Source organism: Myripristis murdjan, chromosome 14 (genome assembly GCF_902150065.1).
Source record: "Myripristis murdjan chromosome 14, fMyrMur1.1, whole genome shotgun sequence".
Taxonomy (NCBI): domain Eukaryota; kingdom Metazoa; phylum Chordata; class Actinopteri; order Holocentriformes; family Holocentridae; genus Myripristis; species Myripristis murdjan.
In genome coordinates this window covers 16,710,570-16,729,433 of record NC_043993.1, presented here as the reverse complement: position 1 = coordinate 16,729,433, position 18,864 = coordinate 16,710,570, and the positions used below count along the sequence as shown (strand labels likewise).

Here is an 18,864-nt window from a genome sequence, read left to right as displayed (position 1 = left end):
AGCCGCAAGCAGTGCAATGACCAGTTGGTATTATGGTGACCTGGAAACATGCTTAGTCTGTTCATGTGATATCTACATGAGGTTTAATTAAATTAGGGCGTGCAAGGCAAGATGGGCTTTTTGTGGGATTTTGTTAAAAACTTAAGTCACAGAGTGCAGCATCAATTCTGCCATTCCTGCAGAGAGCCAGGGCGCTCTGGATGGGTGGCCGTTAGGAGACCTAATATGCACATGACCTATGACACCATGTATTATTGCCAACAACTCAGCAGCAACATAGATACAACAATGTGCTGTTGAGGAACCATCGAGTGGAGGGAACATTTGTCCTGCTGCTTTAGATGCCTGGACAAGTCAGATGGCACAAGACAATACAGAGCTCAGGAAGTCAGGGCGTTCTTGGTGGCATGCTGTGTTTTGCACAGTTTGTATAGGCCTATATGTATTTTGCTGGATGCCAACATGACTGTTGAGAGAACACATCACAAACACTAGAGTCAGAGTGAGGCTTAACAGAATATGGCCATGGTACAGCACGCCAACTTGATGCACAATGCACAGACCAGCTGGCGGAGGAGTTGTAGCCATGGATTTTTCTTTATTGCATTAGTTACATTCGTTATTTTATTTAAGAAAAATCAATATTGAATTGCATTTCTTCATTATTTATTCATTTATTCCTCTGACATGATGCTGTGAAGATGATAGCTCTCTTCTAATGTATTCCGCTTCACCCAGCCCTCATAGCACACATGGGCAAGGCTGTGTGCTTAGGTGAACGAAAAGAGCAAGAGTGTTTTTATACTCAGCAGAGTTGAAATAGGACTCAATGTGTTTATCAACTCTAGGAACACATGAGGTAGCAATGTGTTGAAAGTATGAGGACATTTGCATTCACCAAAACAAAATACACAGAAAAAGACAGTAGACAAACACAGATGATCTGGTGAAGTTGCATGTTGCAATGTAGTGTTGTGTGTAGAAGAATAGACACAGCACAGGGTGCTGTTATTGAATGTTTTGACGCATGCTCTACAGAAAATCCTTCCCTATCGAACCAATTAGGATTTGTTCAATGCACCGGACAAACAGAAATCGATTACTCAAAAACTCTTTCTATGTGCCCCTCCACAGAATCATGCGCCTTCACAGAAGTGTCAGTCTTTAAAAGGGGAGCCAACGATCCTGGAGAAAGATTGTTGACATTTGAAATCAACAACTAGACCAACTGTGTCCTTTCCCCCGCCTCCCCTCCCCCTCGCCTTCCCCCTGTCCTGTGCACCAGTACGAAAACCCTGTGTTGCTGATTGGCTGGAATAGTGATGCGTGGCCCGGTCCAAGCCACTTTGTTTGTTTTCCAGTTACAGAGCCAGGGCTGTGTACAAACCCTGGATTTTTTTTTTTTTTTTCAGTGCACACACAGAACAGACAGTTAACAGAGCATGACTCCACCTTTAAAGGTCCCATATTTTAACACTTACAGACAGAGGTTGTTTATGCATGTCTGTTAAACACTTACTTAATGCTTTTAACAGTCGAAATTGTGCAAAATTATTTATTTTTACTCTGCTGTTCCGGGGGCCTATCTGTCCCTCCTACACGTAAGTCAGTTTTTAGTGCCTAGTTGAGTCGATCGCCCATTGGTAATTGATATTCATCAGCAAACACTATGATCGACTATAAGTGCAGACCAACCCACAAGGGACGGAACAGATTTTGGGAAGAACTAGATGGTGAAGGAGTGGGATTATGCAAATTTTAACTCAACTACTATTGGTTATCCGCTTTGACGTAGACGCTGAATCACATTCTGACTCTCTTGCAGTGCTGGAGGACAGCTTGCTCTGGGTGAGCTTGAGGAACGGTAGTAGTAAGCGACTTCACATTTTCACAGCTTTTATTTTACACCTCTGAATAAAAAAATGAAACAACACAAACCAAACACATTTTGATGATATGGGACCTTTAAGCATTTGTACTAGTGTTAACCTACACATAATACGCATACACATCTGCCACAGAGGCAAACCGGAGCATCATTAAACACACTTGTGACAAAAAAAAGTAATTGTCTCACACAAAGCATTGCAAAATGTTGCAATTACCCAGACATGCACAGGCAAGATAAGCTTATTATTGCCAGTGTCTGTAGTTTATCATGACTGTCAAGTTACTGCTTGGTATAAGCAGTTGAAGGGATTTACTTGTCAGTCATTTAGTTCAGCTCGTGTCTTGCTTTTCACCAGTTTATATCCTGTTGATATTATGAGGGAATGTGAGTTCACTGCTGTCAGTGTGTGCATCAAGACTTTGATGTTGAGAAACACACAGTGATGATCCCTGTTCTTCAGTCTCAGCTATGGATTCAAGCAAAAACTGCACAACCTCATTCCCTGCAGCATACACTGTCAGTCTCAGTGGGCAAGGCTGTGTATCTGTACTTATACTACCAGATACTGTTTGCATGCGCCTCTCCAGCCCCCAGGGTAGCAGCTTGACTTGCAGCAGCAGTTTGTTCTTGCCTCCTTTGCAAAATCTCTTCAGCGGCGTATTGTGTGGGTCATAGAATAATGAAGGGAGGACTCCAATAACATGAGGTTGAAAATGTTCATTATGTTTTAGGCTGTGGCATTCTTCTCTGCAGCAATAATTATGACAGTTTTTGGAGCTAAGCAGATTTCACCAGGTAACTAACTGGTGAATTTGCTAGCCCTCAACAACATCCAAAGTTTTGGTGCACTTCCACAACAACATAGCCCCCACCCTGTGAGAGGGATGAATGGAGCAAAACACAACCACAGTGCTGTATATCTATGTGTATGTATGTATCTATATGTCTGTCTATCTATCCATTCATTCTGCTACTTCCATCAGCAGACATATCATCAATAAACACCAGTGACCCAGTTCCGCTGGCAGCCATACGTGTCTATGCCATGACACTGCCTCCACCATGCTGGACAGATGATGTGCTCTGCTTTGGGTCATGAGCTGCTCCTTTCATTCTCCACACTTTTCTCTTCTGATCCTGCTGGCACAAGTTAATCTTTGTTTCATTTGTCCAAAGAACCTTGTTCCAGAATCAGGCAGGCTTTTTTAGATGTTTTTTGCAAAGTCTAATCTAGCCTTCCTGTTCTTGAGTGACACCAGTGGTTTGCACTTGCTGTATACCCTCTGTATTTATTTTCTCACAAACGTCTCTTGACTGTAGATTTGGACACTGATACGCCTACCTCCTCCAGAGTGTTTTTGACTTCCCTTGATGCTGTGAATAGTTTTTTTTTTTCACCAGGCAAAGAATTCCTCTGTCATCCACTTTAGATTTCCTCTGTGGTCTTCCAGGCCTTTTGGTGTTGCTGAGCTCACCAGTGCATTCCCTCTTTTTTCAGGTTATACCAAAGCGTTGATTTGGCTGCTCCTAAAACTGTTGCTATCTCTCTGATAGATTTTTCTTTTCTCTTTTTGCGCCTTATGACGGCCCCCTTCACCTGCATAGACACCTCTTTGGATCACATGTTGAGGGTTCTGATAAACAGCTGTCAAATGCAAATGCAAACACCTGGAATGAACTGCAGACCTTCTATTTTCTTAATTTGTCATGGAATGACGACGGCTGCCCATGAAACTGCTTTTTAGTCAAGTGTCCAATGACTTTTGAGCCTCTGAATATGGGGTGACAATGCATAAAACTGGCTGTAATTCCTAAACGATTAATACCATTTTTTTGTTCAACCCCTTAAATTAAGGTTGAAAGTCTGCACTTAAATCACGTCCTGATTACTCCATTTCAAATCCACTGTTGTGGTGTACAATATAATACAATTATATATACACTACTCACAAAAAGTTAGGGATATTCGGCTTTCGGGTGAAATTTCAGGATGAACCTAAAATGCATTATAACCTTTACAGGTGAACTTAATGTGACCTTCTGTAAACTTTTGAATGCACATGTCCAACTGTTCAATGTTTCAGTACTTTTTGCACAAGTTGCTGTTCTCTAACAAGGAGTTTAACGGCAAAATTCACATCAGGTCTTTGATGCTCCAGCTCATCGAGGTCGTATCTTTAGGGAATGGCTGCTGGAGACTGGGGTACCTCAAATGGAGTGGCCTGCACTTTCTCCAGACCTGAATCCCATAGAAAACCTATGGGATCAGCTGAGTCCCGTGTAGAGGCTCGGAGCTCTGTACCCCAGAACCTCAATGTCCTGAGGGCCGCCCTTCAAGAAGAGTGGGATGCCATGCCTCAGCAGACAATAAGTCGACTTGTGAACAGCATGAGACGTCGTGGTCAAGCTGTAATTGATGCTGAAGGGCACATGACAAGTTATTGACACTGACATTTTTTGTTGTGGTATACCCACCACTGTTGTTGGCTTTTGTTTCAAGAAATTGTTTGAGATGAGGAAATCACCAGTGTATACTTCTACTTAAATGCCCTACTTTCATGATATAATATCACTGTAGCGTGAACTTTTTACATTTTCCATAAATTTCACCCAAAAGCCAAATATCCCTAACTTTTTGTGAGTAGTGTATATATATATATATATATATATATATATACACACACACACACATATATACACATATATATATATACATATATATACAGTTGTCCCTCGCTATAACGCGGTTCACCTTTCGCGGCCTCGCAGTTTAGCGGATTTTTTTTAGTGCAATTTTGCATGCTTTTTTTTTTACAGCGTTATACTGGACTTATTTTTCTACAAAGGTTTGAACTTTGAGAGTGTTTAAACAAGAGAGAAAAGTGAGAAAATGTTAATGCCTGTCTGAGAAAAGTGTATAAAGTGTGTAGTGAGGCGTTTTACAGCCTTAAAACATCTATAATGACTATAAAAAATAAAGCTGGCTACTTTGCGGATTTCACCTATTGCAGGTTATTTTTAGAACGTAACTCCCACGATTAACGAGGGACCACTGTATATATATAGAGAGAGAGAGAGAGAGAGAGAGAGAGAGAGAGAGAGAGACGCTTGTCAGTACAGCTGTCGCATTTGATGGTTAACTTGATGTTTACTTAGGTTACAACAACCACCAATTGGCTCCGACTGTTCAACTGAGGTTCTTTTGCAGACATTTTATGTTGCAGACAGTTTATGTGCTCATGCTGTTTGAATGCCTCAACATGTGGTTAGCAAGTTCTTAGCCATTGTGTCAGCTGAGTTTAAAAGGGTAAACTGGTTTAAGAGGATAATCTTCGTGTAAGTGCAAATTATTTATTTTTTTTACTAAGATTAAAGCCAGTTAGCCAGTGAAAACGTAAGTCATATTTTTGCCACATGCTCTGTGTGGGCATGGGCACAGTGTTGTGTTAAAGACCTTAGTCAAAATCTAAGAAGCACACTCAGCTATTATTAAGTCAGAGCTAAAAGCATGCTTAGTGGAGGCTTCACACCATACAGGAATCATCTTAATTGACCACCCATAATTAGAATCAGAAACTGGTAAATCAACCACCCTTCCCAACCAAAAATATTCAGAAATGTCTCCATATCCAAAGTGTGACAGAAGCTGGAGTGAGAAAACCTGCCATCATCACCAACATGTTTGCTAAAGATATGCAATCGATCAGTACCGTAGAGCAGATAATTATTTTTTGCCCATAACCTGCTGTAAATTTTGGCATGCACCAAATATTGGTACGGACTTGTGCGTATTCCTATCTACTCCCACATTCAGATGCCTTTAGGTGTTACATGTTGGTGCTGGAACATGAGTTGCTCTTAATGAGGATATGTGGGTGTTGCAAATCACATGAGTGAGGTTGTGAAGCTAATGGGACTGCGTACCTCCCTGTCTGTTTATATGTGATACTACTGATGTGTTGCACTGAAGTGAAGGAGCCCAGCAGTGCTTTTCGTCATCGGTGGGAGACCCAGTTGAGGCCACAATTGCCAGCGGTCTTAAACACATCTTGAATTTCACTCTGTGGCCAAGATGAAATCAGGCCACACTTGTGTGAAATGCCTCTGTTCCTAGATGTGATAGAAAGGATGAATGAGTGAATGAATGAGATTGAAATTTCCTTTTAAACACAGAAGGTCTGTTTTATCTAGGGACAAATGAGCTCTGTTTGTGGTTAACTGCAAACCTCAGAGTTTTAAAGAGACAAATTACTATAGCTACAGTAAACTGACTCATTGAATTTGACTGGAGTTCATCATAAGACATTAATTCTGTTTTTTTTTTTTTTATGTAAACTTTTGCATAATGCTTCCAAATGCATTTATCTTATATGTAAATATACATAGGTTATGTAAACACATGACTTGCAACCAATTAGTTCTAAAACGTACACTTTCTTTGGAGTTTACCGTGCTCTGCTACTCCAGGAGGGATTTGGACAACATTAAAACAAGCTTTGTTATTGGTGTTTTTAATCTAGCTTTTTCAATAGGCTGTGTATGGTTATTAATTATTATTATTATTATTATTGAAGTCATGTTATAATGTAGGTGAATGACAGCAGTGATTTTTATTACTGATATCATAGAAGATGTCATATGGTTTGACTGGGCTGAACTTCCCAACACTTCAGATGGCAGCTGCAGCCCATCTTGTGGCACAGACTCTAGTTGATGGAATGAAGGCCAGTTGCTTATTCAGTGAATTCATTTCATGAAACTTGTCACTATTTCACTGACAAGAAGAGAGATTTGAGGTAAAATCAAGATGGAGCTTGCTGACAAACCCAGCACAATTTTGCAGATTTGGGCCCCATTTGAACCAACTGATCTAAATTAACCAATATGCCAAATTTGGTTATATACCAGTTAGTTCAGCAGTATAACCTCAGAAGCAAATCGGAAAATATTTGTTGAGTCTTTTGATAAGTTAATATATAAATTTTGATATATAGAAATATTAAAATATGTATCTTTAAAATCTATTTTTGGATACATAGATTAGAACATGCTGTCTGTATTTTAAAATGATTCTGTTTCAAGCTTTTTCTCAGTGCTCACATTAAGTACCAGCTGCTGGGTTTGGGGACTCTAATCTGATCACGCTTTTGGCCGGATGAGAGAATATAATGTCTGTCAGAATACAATATGTGCAGATTGTCTTTGCAAGTTCAGCTCTGCAGGATGACTGGTCATTTATTGTTGCATGGTCACTCTCTGAATGGTATCGGCCAAGGACAAATAGTTCAGGTTCAGCACTCTGTCAAACACTGGCACACATTTCTGCTCGTCTTCCACCACCATGCGTTCTTGCATGATATACACGAGGGAGAGGTACACTCTTTTGGGATTACAGAAAATTATTTCTGTCTTTCCAACACAGACTGTGTTTTTTTTTTTTTTTTTTTACCACTGTGAGTTTCTGGCCTGAATGTGGGAGGACCAACTTCATGTAGCGTTTGTTGATCAAGTGTTGCTGCTTGGCTTGTGCTCAGCTGGAATAGATGGGTTGGGGTTCTAATATGAGCGCATCAAAACATCTATGAAATCCGTTGAGAGGAACCCCAGGCTCACTGGCATTCATATCCAGCTGAGATGTGGGAGTCAGGCCCTCCTCCTGAGCCACCAACCTTGAGATCTAGAGGTTGGATAGGAGGAGGGTCCCAAAGGCTGATGTTTGAAAAGTTCAAAGCTCAAAATCAGTCTTTATTGTAGAGTCATATCATGAAGCAAGTGAAATGGGATCATGTATCAGCTTCTAACACAACAAACTCACAGACACACAGACCTCAGTCTGTGTGGGTGTCCTTTCTCTCAATACAGAGTCCACAACCAGTTGATAAAACCAGGTTTGCTTGTGTTTTGTCTATATGTCAGAGTGAACTAGTATCCTTTACTGTTAGTCCAGTAAGCCAAAGACAAAGCCAAAGACACAGGATATCCTTCTAACTGCTTTGCAAGTGCAATCAGTAATTGTGGTGAAAAGTAACCAGCGAGTTGAAGCATCTGGTGAAAAGAGGTCAAAACACAAAGAGGTCAGACAAGGCACTAATTGAACAGAGGAAGGCTCCTTGAATGATCAGGGCTGTTAGCTGGTTAGCAAGCGGAGTGTTGCTCATTTGCAAGAATGAACTTGTGGCTAATTGCTGGCAAGTACAGCAATATTACAAAAGGTTGAACTGATGTTCAATGAAGGCCAAAGTATTCTTCTTGGTGAACAAAAAATGCAGTCACAGTCCTCAGGATATCCAAAGATAGGTGCTTAATAACACTTGAATTGACCTCAATGCAGTCAGTTCCTTTATTCCAAGAAGCTTGAGAGCTGAGGCCATCTCTCAACCAGTGTATCTGAGAGTCATAACTGTCTGTGGAAAGAATATTACTGTTTTTAAGGGAGATACATGAGATGGCCAGTTCTTCAGCTGATTGGACATGGAAATGGGACTTCTGCTTTTACTTAAAAAGAGCAGGCACTGCATGGTATAATGAACACTTATTAGTCTGATGGAGAAACTTCATAGCTCATCCATAGAGCAGAAGTGGGCTCACAGGCAGCCGTAAATACTCTGCTGAACATGGATTAGAATGGTATGGACACAATAAATGGTTCAATTCATGCATTTAAGGTAAATTTGGGCAAAAATATCGACAATAATATTCAAATTTCTTAATTTCCATTAACTAGCCTTAGGCTGCTACTCACAAAATTCATGACAAATTTGCCCATTGGTATAGATATGGGAGAAGTCAGTTCCAGTGGCTCCCACGATTAGCAGGATGAAATCTGAGATGATGAAATAATTGAGAAAAGGATGCCAGCAGTGGTTACAATACCTCCCCAGGTGCTACCCAGTCTTCTCTACCTGAAAAGCATGTATCACAACTTCAGCACAATTGCTTATGAGGATGCTAGTCCCACCAAGTGAATGGTAATGAAAAAGCCATCTGAAAAGAGCACTCGCCTTCTCTGCCTTGCTGCCGCTGGATCCTGCGCTGTGTCCCTTTAGGAAACAATCATTATAAAGCATTTGGAATGATAAATCCTCAATAACATTCTCTTTCATCTCAATATTTTCCCCTCTGACATTTTAATGATTTGTTAGATTGTTTAATTATTTTGCTGCATGGTTTATAATGACTAGATTATTTAACATTTCTCGGTCTGTATATGCTAGACTGTCAATAATCTTTCCAACCATTCATTACTCATTCTTCTTTTATGTCTTAGGATGTTGGGAAGCTGAGAATGGTGGAGGCTGTACCTGTTTCTTCTTGGCTGAGGGCCTAGCTAGCCCATGGGGAACTGACAAGAACACTGCTGGATGGAGGCCAAGATACTGGATGGAGAAGACGAGGAAGCACAGAGTATTGCGGATCAGTTGTTTTGTTTGTTCTCATTCTCATCCAATCCAAACTAAATGCAAAGTGTTCTGCAATGTGCCTCATTTGTTCACTCTTCCACATGTCACCGATGGAAAGATGGCAAAAAGAGTCAGGCTAGAGAGCTAAGGCTAAAGAAACTTACTTCCTACATTTGTCAGTTATAGTCTTATTTATTCTGCAGGTTTTAGGGTGATAGCAAAAAAAAAAAATATTGCAAGTAGACAGGTTCTTCTTGTCGCAGCTATAGTGGCTTCACATTAAATAGAGATTGTAGTGGAGGGATTAGAGCCAGGAGCTGAAGATAGTAACCGTCATGGGGAGGCGTGAAGGCCAGGCTTCATGGTCAGTGTTGTTAGCAGGGCTGATGTTAACAGTGACAGCAATAGCTTTGGAATATGAGGGCGTTCCCGGTCAGTGGACGCGTTACGGCCAATGGGACGCCCAGTCATCAGGTGAGCTCAGCTTTATTCTGAAAACCAACATCAGCAAAGCCCTGGTGCTCTACCTGGATGACGGAGGGAACTGCGACTTCCTGGAGCTTCTAATTACAGATGGAAGGCTACAGATGCGCTTCACCATCCACTGTGCTGAACCGGCCTCCCTGCACACCGAGACACATATCAATGACCAGCGCTGGCACCGGATCCTCCTCTCTCGAAATCACAGAGAAACCAAGCTGGTTGTGGATAATGAAGAGAAAATGGCTGAGGTCAAGTCCAAGAGGAATGAAATGGTAGTAGCCAGTGACCTCTATGTGGGTGGCATCTCACCAGATGTTCGTCTTTCTGCCCTGACCTCCAGCACTGTTAAATACGAGCCACCATTCCAGGGTTTTATAGCCAATTTGAAACTCGGGGAGGCACTGCCGGTACTGTTGGATGGCCAAGGTGTTCATAGTGATTTGGAGTATATATGTACCACAGACTCGCCGTGCAACAACAGAGGTCTGTGCTCCATCCACCAAGGAGAGGTCCTCTGTGACTGCACCAGTAGCGGCTACAGGGGGAGGTACTGCCAAGAAGGTGAGACAAATACACAGTGATCTTTATTAAGTTTTGAAGAAGCATGTGTTTCGAGGTAATCCTTTGAAATTCATATTAGAGTTCTTAATCACTATCACTTTCATGTTCATTAACTGGGGTGTTGTTGTACCCAAGATTATTGTAATCATTAAATGTGCTACTATCTGTGATTGGGGGTTTTAGAAAATTTGGATGTTATACGCATGGTGTTGATTGCTTTTTCAGTCAAAGCCCATTTCACAGAGCATTAAACATCACTCTCTCTGTGTGTGCAGATATTTCTACCTGGATGTTAGGGCTGTACAGTGTAGGTAAAAATGATCATCCTACGGATTTTGCAAAATTATTAAATCACAATTATTATTCTTGATTGTTTGTTGAAGTTTCAGGAAACATTTTTTTTTTTTTTCTGATCACTTACATAGAAACATATTTTCACCTTTTCTGTTTACTGTTCATTGCACCATCACCCACAAAGTCTTGTTTTAACCCTGTCTTATTTTTACTGTGATTCTAATATGCAAAATTCATATAGTAAATAAAACAAAATGTAACTGAAAAATATACACGTATAGAATGTATGATGCCACAGAATTACACTTACTACATTTCTTCCACTGATAGCCAATATAACTTTTCTCAGTTTCTTTCCCTCTGGTGGTGCCTGCTTCTCCATCTTAACTTTTGTTTTGGTTGGACTTTCAAATGGTGTGACTGCAATGGAAGAACATGATAATCCACCCTGGAACTTTCAGTGGAAATAAAAATAATGGGGCATTACACCAGTGTTAATCGTGGGAACATAAACTTCAATATACAGTTATCTGTGATTGATTGGTATTACTGTGACTGGCAATTTCCTAATACTTTTATATTGCTCATGTACTTTGGCTGCATTGTCAGTAGCACTGAAAATGACTGAATTCCTCACAGTTGGCATGAACTTATAAATGGAAAAATATCTTATTCCAGCCATAGGGTAATGGAGCAATAGTAGTCTGACTGAGCCCAACAGAGTGATCAATAAAGCCCACATAAAACTGTTCCTTGTCCATGGCAGCACTTATCATCCAATGCTTGCATCAGGTTTAGACTTCCTTTACCAGCTGCTCCACATCCTTTTTCAAGGCACAGAGCATTTTTCTGTCTGAGGAGCTTGGGCAGCTGTTTTCCCATTCAACACGGAGACATTTAATACCAGTGGACTGTCATTCATAGGATATGTATGTATGTATGTATGTATGCATGTATGTATTCGGGAAAATCTACACCAAGTGCAAACAACAAGCACATAGCGTGACATGGAAGTGAGCTATGGTACTGCAAAGGTATATGAGTAGAACCTAAAATAGAAAAGGCTACATTTTCTGAAGAAAATTTGACTAAATATAAATGAGTTAATGGTAATGGTAGGATTAAATACAACACAATACAATGCTTAGTTGTGCTGCAGATGTTTTGGCTTCAGATCAGACACAGTTAAAAAGACACTAATAGCATGATTCATCAGTACATGTTAAAGTGGAGAAAGTGGAAGGAAATATAATAAAGGTACAGAATGGTTACTGACATTTTTAATGTTTGATAATACTATAGTATACTATATATATATATATATATATATATATATATATATATATATATATATATATATATATAGATAGATAGATAGATAGATATAGATATAGAGATATAGATATAGAGATATAGATATAGATATAGATATACAGATAGATAGAGATATAAAGTTGTTCAGGACTGCAATACCAATAATAAACTGCTAATCGACATGAATAATATCATATCAATATAGTTTAGTGCACATCCCTGTCTTTATGCTTTACAGTGGCAGCATTATTGGCAATATTGATTGCCAATAATGCTGCCAACAATTGCCCCCCTGCTTCAGGCAGTGAGCCAGAGATAAAGCAACACCTCACGCCTCCGCTGGAAAAGCCATGCCTATAGGCATCACTGGCCCTGGCTGGTACATGTGCATTTCAAATGCTCAACTTGTTAAACTTGTTAAGCTTGTCAAGCAAAATTTGAAACATGAAATACCATATGAAACATCTGTAAGATGCAGTTGTCGCAGTTGATATGCACATAACAGGATTAATTAAATGGAAATACTGAATGACTGGTGGTGGTTTGATGCAACATCCTGCTGTCACCAATACTAAATATTGTGTTTTTTATTTATTCTCCTGTAGCTATCCAGAAGGAGGTAGAAGGTAAGGCCATGTCCAAGATCATTTTGTGATGTAGATGTATTATGTTGCTCTTATTTTTGCAAAGGCTATTGTTATCACATCAAGGTTTTGGTGGCTATCATCAGTTTGGACTGCAGTTCTGATATCAAACAAACTGAGCAGAAAGGAGACACACTGTCACCGGTGATGAGGTGAAGCAGGGAAGAGCACTTAATGTGATGAACTGACATTGTGTATATATAATCAGTATACTCAAGGTGACTGGAGACGTACGTGGAAGCGTTGAGAAAATGACTGTACACCTTACATAATTGGAGACTGTGTTGGTATTTATTTTCCCCCATCTCCTCAGGACCCTATTGTCCTCATAAAAACAAATAAAATTCTTCCTTTTTTGGATGAGTTTACTGTTATAGCATTCCCAGCCAGATCTCACTGAATGCTGTCTTGAATGACATTATTATCTCAGGTAGAAATGTAACGTAAACCCAAACGCTGAAGCCATACAGTAAATGTCCTGGCTATAAAATGGCTGCTTACTGGCCTTGACATCGAGAGCATTCAACAGATTATAAAACTTTCTGCACAGTGTAGCTGGAAATGTTTTCATAAAATACAGTAAAAAAATAAGAGCGAATAGAAACATAAGTCCTTAATTCTATCTCATTCTCCAGGAATAGGGCTGTTTTTCTCTTAACAGATACCATTTTTTAACAGAGCATAATTAAGCAGGATCGGTCTCTAATAAGGCTCATACACTGTACACCAAATGAAGATTGAAAGTAGAACTGGGGAGCGACAGTTTTGTTTAGTCTGCAGCAGAGCGAGACATCCATCTCCCCAGTAAGGATTGCTGGTTCTGGTGAAAGGACGGCCAACAGACTCAGGAGACCAGCACGAGGTGCACTGAACCACTGCACATTATAAATCACTGTTACTGAGTCGAAAATCACAGCCTTCTGCACACCTGCTATATGAAATCCTACTTTTGACACTTCCATGTTGTATAGATGATGGTTGTGCAGAAGAGTGTAAAACATTATCATTTTTATGTGTGGTCTGACCTGAATGTAGAATGACTTTCATGTTGTTGTTTTTTGCTGAATATTTCTTGTATGAGTATGTGGGAAAAAATACATTAGATGTTTCGTTAAAGATGGCAAATTATTTGATAAATTCTGGAAACCATATTTAGGAAAGGTTTAGGAGGTTTAAGGAAAGGTTTGGTCACTGTTGGGTGGGTGATATGCTTCAGTAATAGGTAATAGGTTTCATTTCAGGACTATTTCCAAAAACAAGCATTAATCATTCTTAATACCAGTTGCGATGAGCAAAGATGGCATGGCTATGCTGACAGCAAAAAGGCAAGCATTATTAAATGACATACTGCAAAGAGAGCGCATCAGAATCTTTATTGGATTAAAGCTTTGACATGCAGACAATCCCCAGTGCAGAATGCATGAAAACAACAATGACAGTAGGAAAATGACACTCACCAGATCCCTTCTTTTTTTTCCTCTATCCTTGGGACAATTCAATGTGACATCTGGCAGCAAGTCATTGTGGTCCTTGCATAGATGGAAATACACTCATCTATGCATTTTGCTAAATCATCTCCTCCCCCCTCAAAGATGGTAAAGATGGTAAATCATATGCTATATTTGGTCTTGGCTGGGGGTTTAAAGTGGTGCAGAGATTCTCTGTATTTAACAATCTGAAGAACTACTTTTTAGCAGAGAAAACCTTTGGATCAGAAGTGCACGGCAGGTGAGTCCTCTGAGTTGTTCACGTATGCAGCACATAGACTCCTGTCTATCTATGTGGACAAAGGCCATGGTGGGGCGTGCTCTGATGCCAAAAGAGAGCAGCATCCTCTGATGTTTTGTGAGCAAAAAGCAGGTCTGTGAAAGAGAGATAAGGACAGCCACCTCACACAGCAGATATATAACAAAGAAGCAAATCCCTCAAACATATAGAAACACCTTACACAAATGCCCACATGCAAAGTGCAAGCACATTGCCCATTGCTTTGTTTTGCTATTTTTTATTTCTTCGATTTTTTTGAGATTTAAGTGTTGCAACTCAGTAATTAGACACTAAGAAACGGCGTGAGAAAATGAAAAGGATGTTGTTGCTTGTGACAAAGCAAGCGTAGAAATCTTCGAAAGAAAGGACACAGCTGGTCCTAGTGGGCTCACATCTTTCTGCAGCAGTGACCTTGGTCTAATCCCTGATTACAACAAGCTCCATAATACTGTACTTTTCATGGAAAAACAAATTTAGCAAATCCTAATCCTAATGCAATGTCTTTTTCTTCCTAGATGCTTGCTAATTAAAGTCACAGTAATGACTGAAAGGCCCTTGGATATCTATATTTTTTATGTGGCTCCACTAAATTGAAGATAGCATTCTGTCCCATTTGAAATACCTTAATGCTTATATACATGTATCAAAATTAATAAAGTGATTCAATCTGTGTAAGCATTTTAAGATGCCCACTGTTACTAGCAGTGACATACATGACAAAAACTAAAGCAGGAATATTTTTTCTCATTTTAGCAGTCTCTGACATAAATTGATTAGAAAATGGCATTTCTGTGTCCTCAAAAATTTTCTGCATATATGTCCTTAGAAATGTATACAGTGCAGGTTGAAAATAATAGATGTTTACTATTCAATAATAAATAATGATGGGGGCACAAACTGTCAAAGAGGGAATATTAGAATTGGACTCTTAACCACTGAGAGAGAAAAAAAGGGGGAAGGGGGTCAACTTCATATTACAGAGAACACAAGCCTGTTACTATGCCAACACAGAGATGGCAGCACTACAGTACACTTCAATGCATGACATGTTTCATGTCTGAAGCAAGGTTTGACTGTTCAAAAGGGTTCTGGAAAAAAAACACTCTAGGGATGTTTATCACAATAAAAAAGATTTTTCAGCTTCGGCAAACAGCAAAGTCTTTGATGCTGTCTGACAGTGCAGAGCTCTTTTGAATATTGTCTTTGTATTCATTGTGTCTGTCATAGGTTCACCTTGCTCTCCCTCTAAATAGAAGGTCAGTAGATGTAGAGGAGTGATGGCATGTGTATGCACAGCAGCCAGTTCGCTGATAAGGGATCATTGTTCTACAGCCCCTATGGGGTGTCATGATGAAATGATCAATAACATCACATCCACAGGCTAAATTGGCCAGATTCCTTCAAGAGTTCACAGATTCCAACCAACTCCGATTAGCACAGCTTGTTTTTTTGCAGTGTTAGTTATTATTTATTGTGGGGGGAAAAAATGATATATGCTACATTTATTGTCTTAATTGTAAAGAAATTAAAACAATAGATCACACTTCCATGTCTCAGTACCTTGCTGCTGTAGATATTGAGGCTAGAAGCCATCAAAATGATCCCCAAGCACTGTGATTACATTTCAAGTAAAATTAGATTTTGCAGCCTGGGGTATATATGGTTTGCTCTGGAATTTGCACTTTTCCATTCAGTTAGCCTATTTTGCTTTTTTATTTTATAGAGAAATAGAGTAAACCTTGTATACTTTTGATAGCAAGTCTATTTTTGTATAAGGTGTTTGCGATGAAAAACAGACTATGGATTGGATAAAAGAGAATTACTTAATTGTAACAGAAACACAATCTTCAAAAGCTGTCTACATCAAGTAAACATACAGTATGTGTTCCATTTGAAAAAAAGCATCTGTGTGAGCAACTACCTGTACGGGTTGCACCAATCAAGATGTTTTTTTTCTGATCTTGCTCTCCCCTCCCCCTTGAGATGTTTGTCTGTTTTCAGTTTGATTTCTCCTTCTGTTTTACTTTGAACTCTGACATCCGTACCTTCCCCAGGATGTCTGTCACAAACTGCAGTTCAACATTGTGACAATGCTTTTGTTTTCCCAAACCTCTTTATGAACTTCCTGTTTTCGTATCCTTTTTTCTGTTCTTTCCCTCAAGGTCTGGCGCACCTGATGTTAAACCGCCAAGGTATGGGGTCTATTGGTTTGCTTTACCTTCCCAACCACCAGATCACAGCATTTCCCTTCCCTGCAGTCATTTTAGTTAACTGTGTTGCACTAATATTTCCTATCCTCTTTCTCCCACATATTTGCCTATTCGTTTTTGCTTCCTGTCATGTTATGCTCACTGTACTCACTCAATTTTTGTCCGTCAAACCTTTGTCCTGACCACTGACTGAGCTACTGGAACATCACCTTTGACCTCTGCAGTTTTTCACCAAGGTAATGCATCTATGCTCATAGCCTTTCTTCGGCTTCGTTTCATGTGGTGTTTTCAAAGGGAATAAACAGGTGTCAAGAGTAAATGTAGGCGAAAAATGCTTGAGCTCTCAGAACAGAAAGGCAGGTCCTCTTTGTGCCATATTTCCATTCAGTGGAAATATGTTTCATAGACAAAACAGCTACTTGGTATATTTCAGGGTTACTGCAAATCATGATTTCAAATTTGTCAGAAATGCAGCCTAGCAGATTATAGCTTGGACATTGCAGTAGCACATTATGAGAGGAAGTCTTTTTTGCATTTGCATTTGTTTCCAAACAAATTTATTCATGGCTGTGTTGCATACATTCACCTGATTTACATACATTTAAAGGAAAATACTGATTCATCAATTTTTTGCCCATTTTAAGTGGGAATATGGCATTCCCTCCAAATGGCATTAAAAAAAAAACACTCTCCAGAGTCTTAATTTTTATTTAAATTATCTGTCACTGTGGCAGTAATCTTGTTGCCGTCGTGTTGAATATTCATATGGACACAGATTCAGGAGGAGAAAAAAAAAAACAATTGCTGCTTTGTTATTGTTGCCCGTGTGGCTTCTACCAGTAAATACTGATCTCCATGTCTTCTTAACTGCTCCCTCTCCAGGAAAGAGACTCTATGATGCCTTGTTCATGTTCATAATAGTGATTGGGCTGCACAAGGTCATAAGATAACATACTCAACTCAAGCTCAAGCATGCTCAATGAGTTTGCTGCTGTAACGGCTCTGCTGCTGCCTCAGCGATGTAGCGGTGAAAACCCTCTGCACCAGAGTGAAGCTACTGTGACGTAAAACCTCAGAGAAAAACACACAAATACGCTGCAATAGTGGCAGTTTGAGGAGAAACACAGTTGAAGGAGAAAAAAAAAACAGGGATAACATTGTTGGAATTCATCTGGTGACTGTTGGCAGGATGGGTGTCACTCAGCTACATCAAATTTGCTCTGTCTGTCTTGTCTGCTTGAGTTCGATTTATTTGAGTATCTTTGTTTAACCAGACTTATATATCTGTTCCTTTAAGAGATCCATGTAGTCATACATATGTATTTACTGTTCAATGTCATAAATCCATAAGGGAAAATGTAGGTAAAATTCACCATCCTGTCTCCATGGCAATCAGCATTGTCTCTAAGCATAGAGATGTGGTGGTGTAATACAGAGCACCAGTCATAATTTTTCTCCTCAGCTTAATGTTACATAGGTCATCCAAATGTGGTTCACATGCTACTGTAACAAACTGCAAATTAATATGCTTTCAGTGTATTAGAGATTCCTGCTCTGATCAAAGAAACACCCTTTCGTTATGGCACAAGGATAGTAGCATGATATCCTGAGTAGTGATCAGTGTCCTTCACCACTACATCTGTGTATTAGTGTCTCTTGCAGTTTAATTAAAATATACAGTAATACATTCCTAGTTGCCAGTTTCATAGAAATTGAATCCATTCTGCAGTAGTAGCATTTCTCCTCATGGTTTTGACCACAATTACTGAAACAAGTATTTTAATGTTTAAATGTTATTTCTATAAACATCACATACTGTAAAGACTTAGTGCAAGTCTCTAAGTGCCATAGAAGAGTACCTAAGTTTTGACATACGCCATCCATGTTCCCATAGAAAATTAATTACCAGTGATGGGAAAAAAAAAAAAAAAAAAAAAAAGGTTGAGGAAGTACCCTGGGTTTTCTTGAGTACTTTCTCTGGTTTGAAACTGATAACAAGGTCATTTGGATGGAAATGCTCAGACAAATATGGTACAGTATGATTTCACAAAGTCATTCAACCATTTATTATAAATGGCGCAGCTCCGGGCTCTACATTTCTATGACATCATAGATTAGGGTCTGTGGTTTCTAGCTTTGGGACAGAGTTGCTCATGTTCAGAAATAGTGATTGGCACTGTCAAGTGCAGAAGATTATGTTGCTCTTTAACACAAGCTCCTTCTTCGTCTGATGGGTATGATGTTAAAACCACACAGCTGAATTTATGCTGCTATTGCCTCAACTGTCTCGTGGTTCCGTC

At 39.6% G+C, this 18,864-nt stretch overlaps 1 protein-coding gene across 1 annotated transcript in view; it reads left to right on the top strand.

Moving 5' to 3' along the window:
- LOC115372074 (neurexin-2-like) overlaps positions 1-18,864 on the top strand; it is a 161,250-nt gene that overhangs the window by 31,648 nt on the left and 110,738 nt on the right. Inside the window, exons 2-4 of the mRNA XM_030069784.1 lie at positions 9,159-10,335; positions 12,549-12,569; positions 16,517-16,561. Coding sequence (XP_029925644.1) covers positions 9,627-10,335; positions 12,549-12,569; positions 16,517-16,561 — 775 coding nt within the window. The 5' untranslated portion in view covers positions 9,159-9,626. The remainder of the gene's footprint in view (positions 1-9,158; positions 10,336-12,548; positions 12,570-16,516; positions 16,562-18,864) is intronic.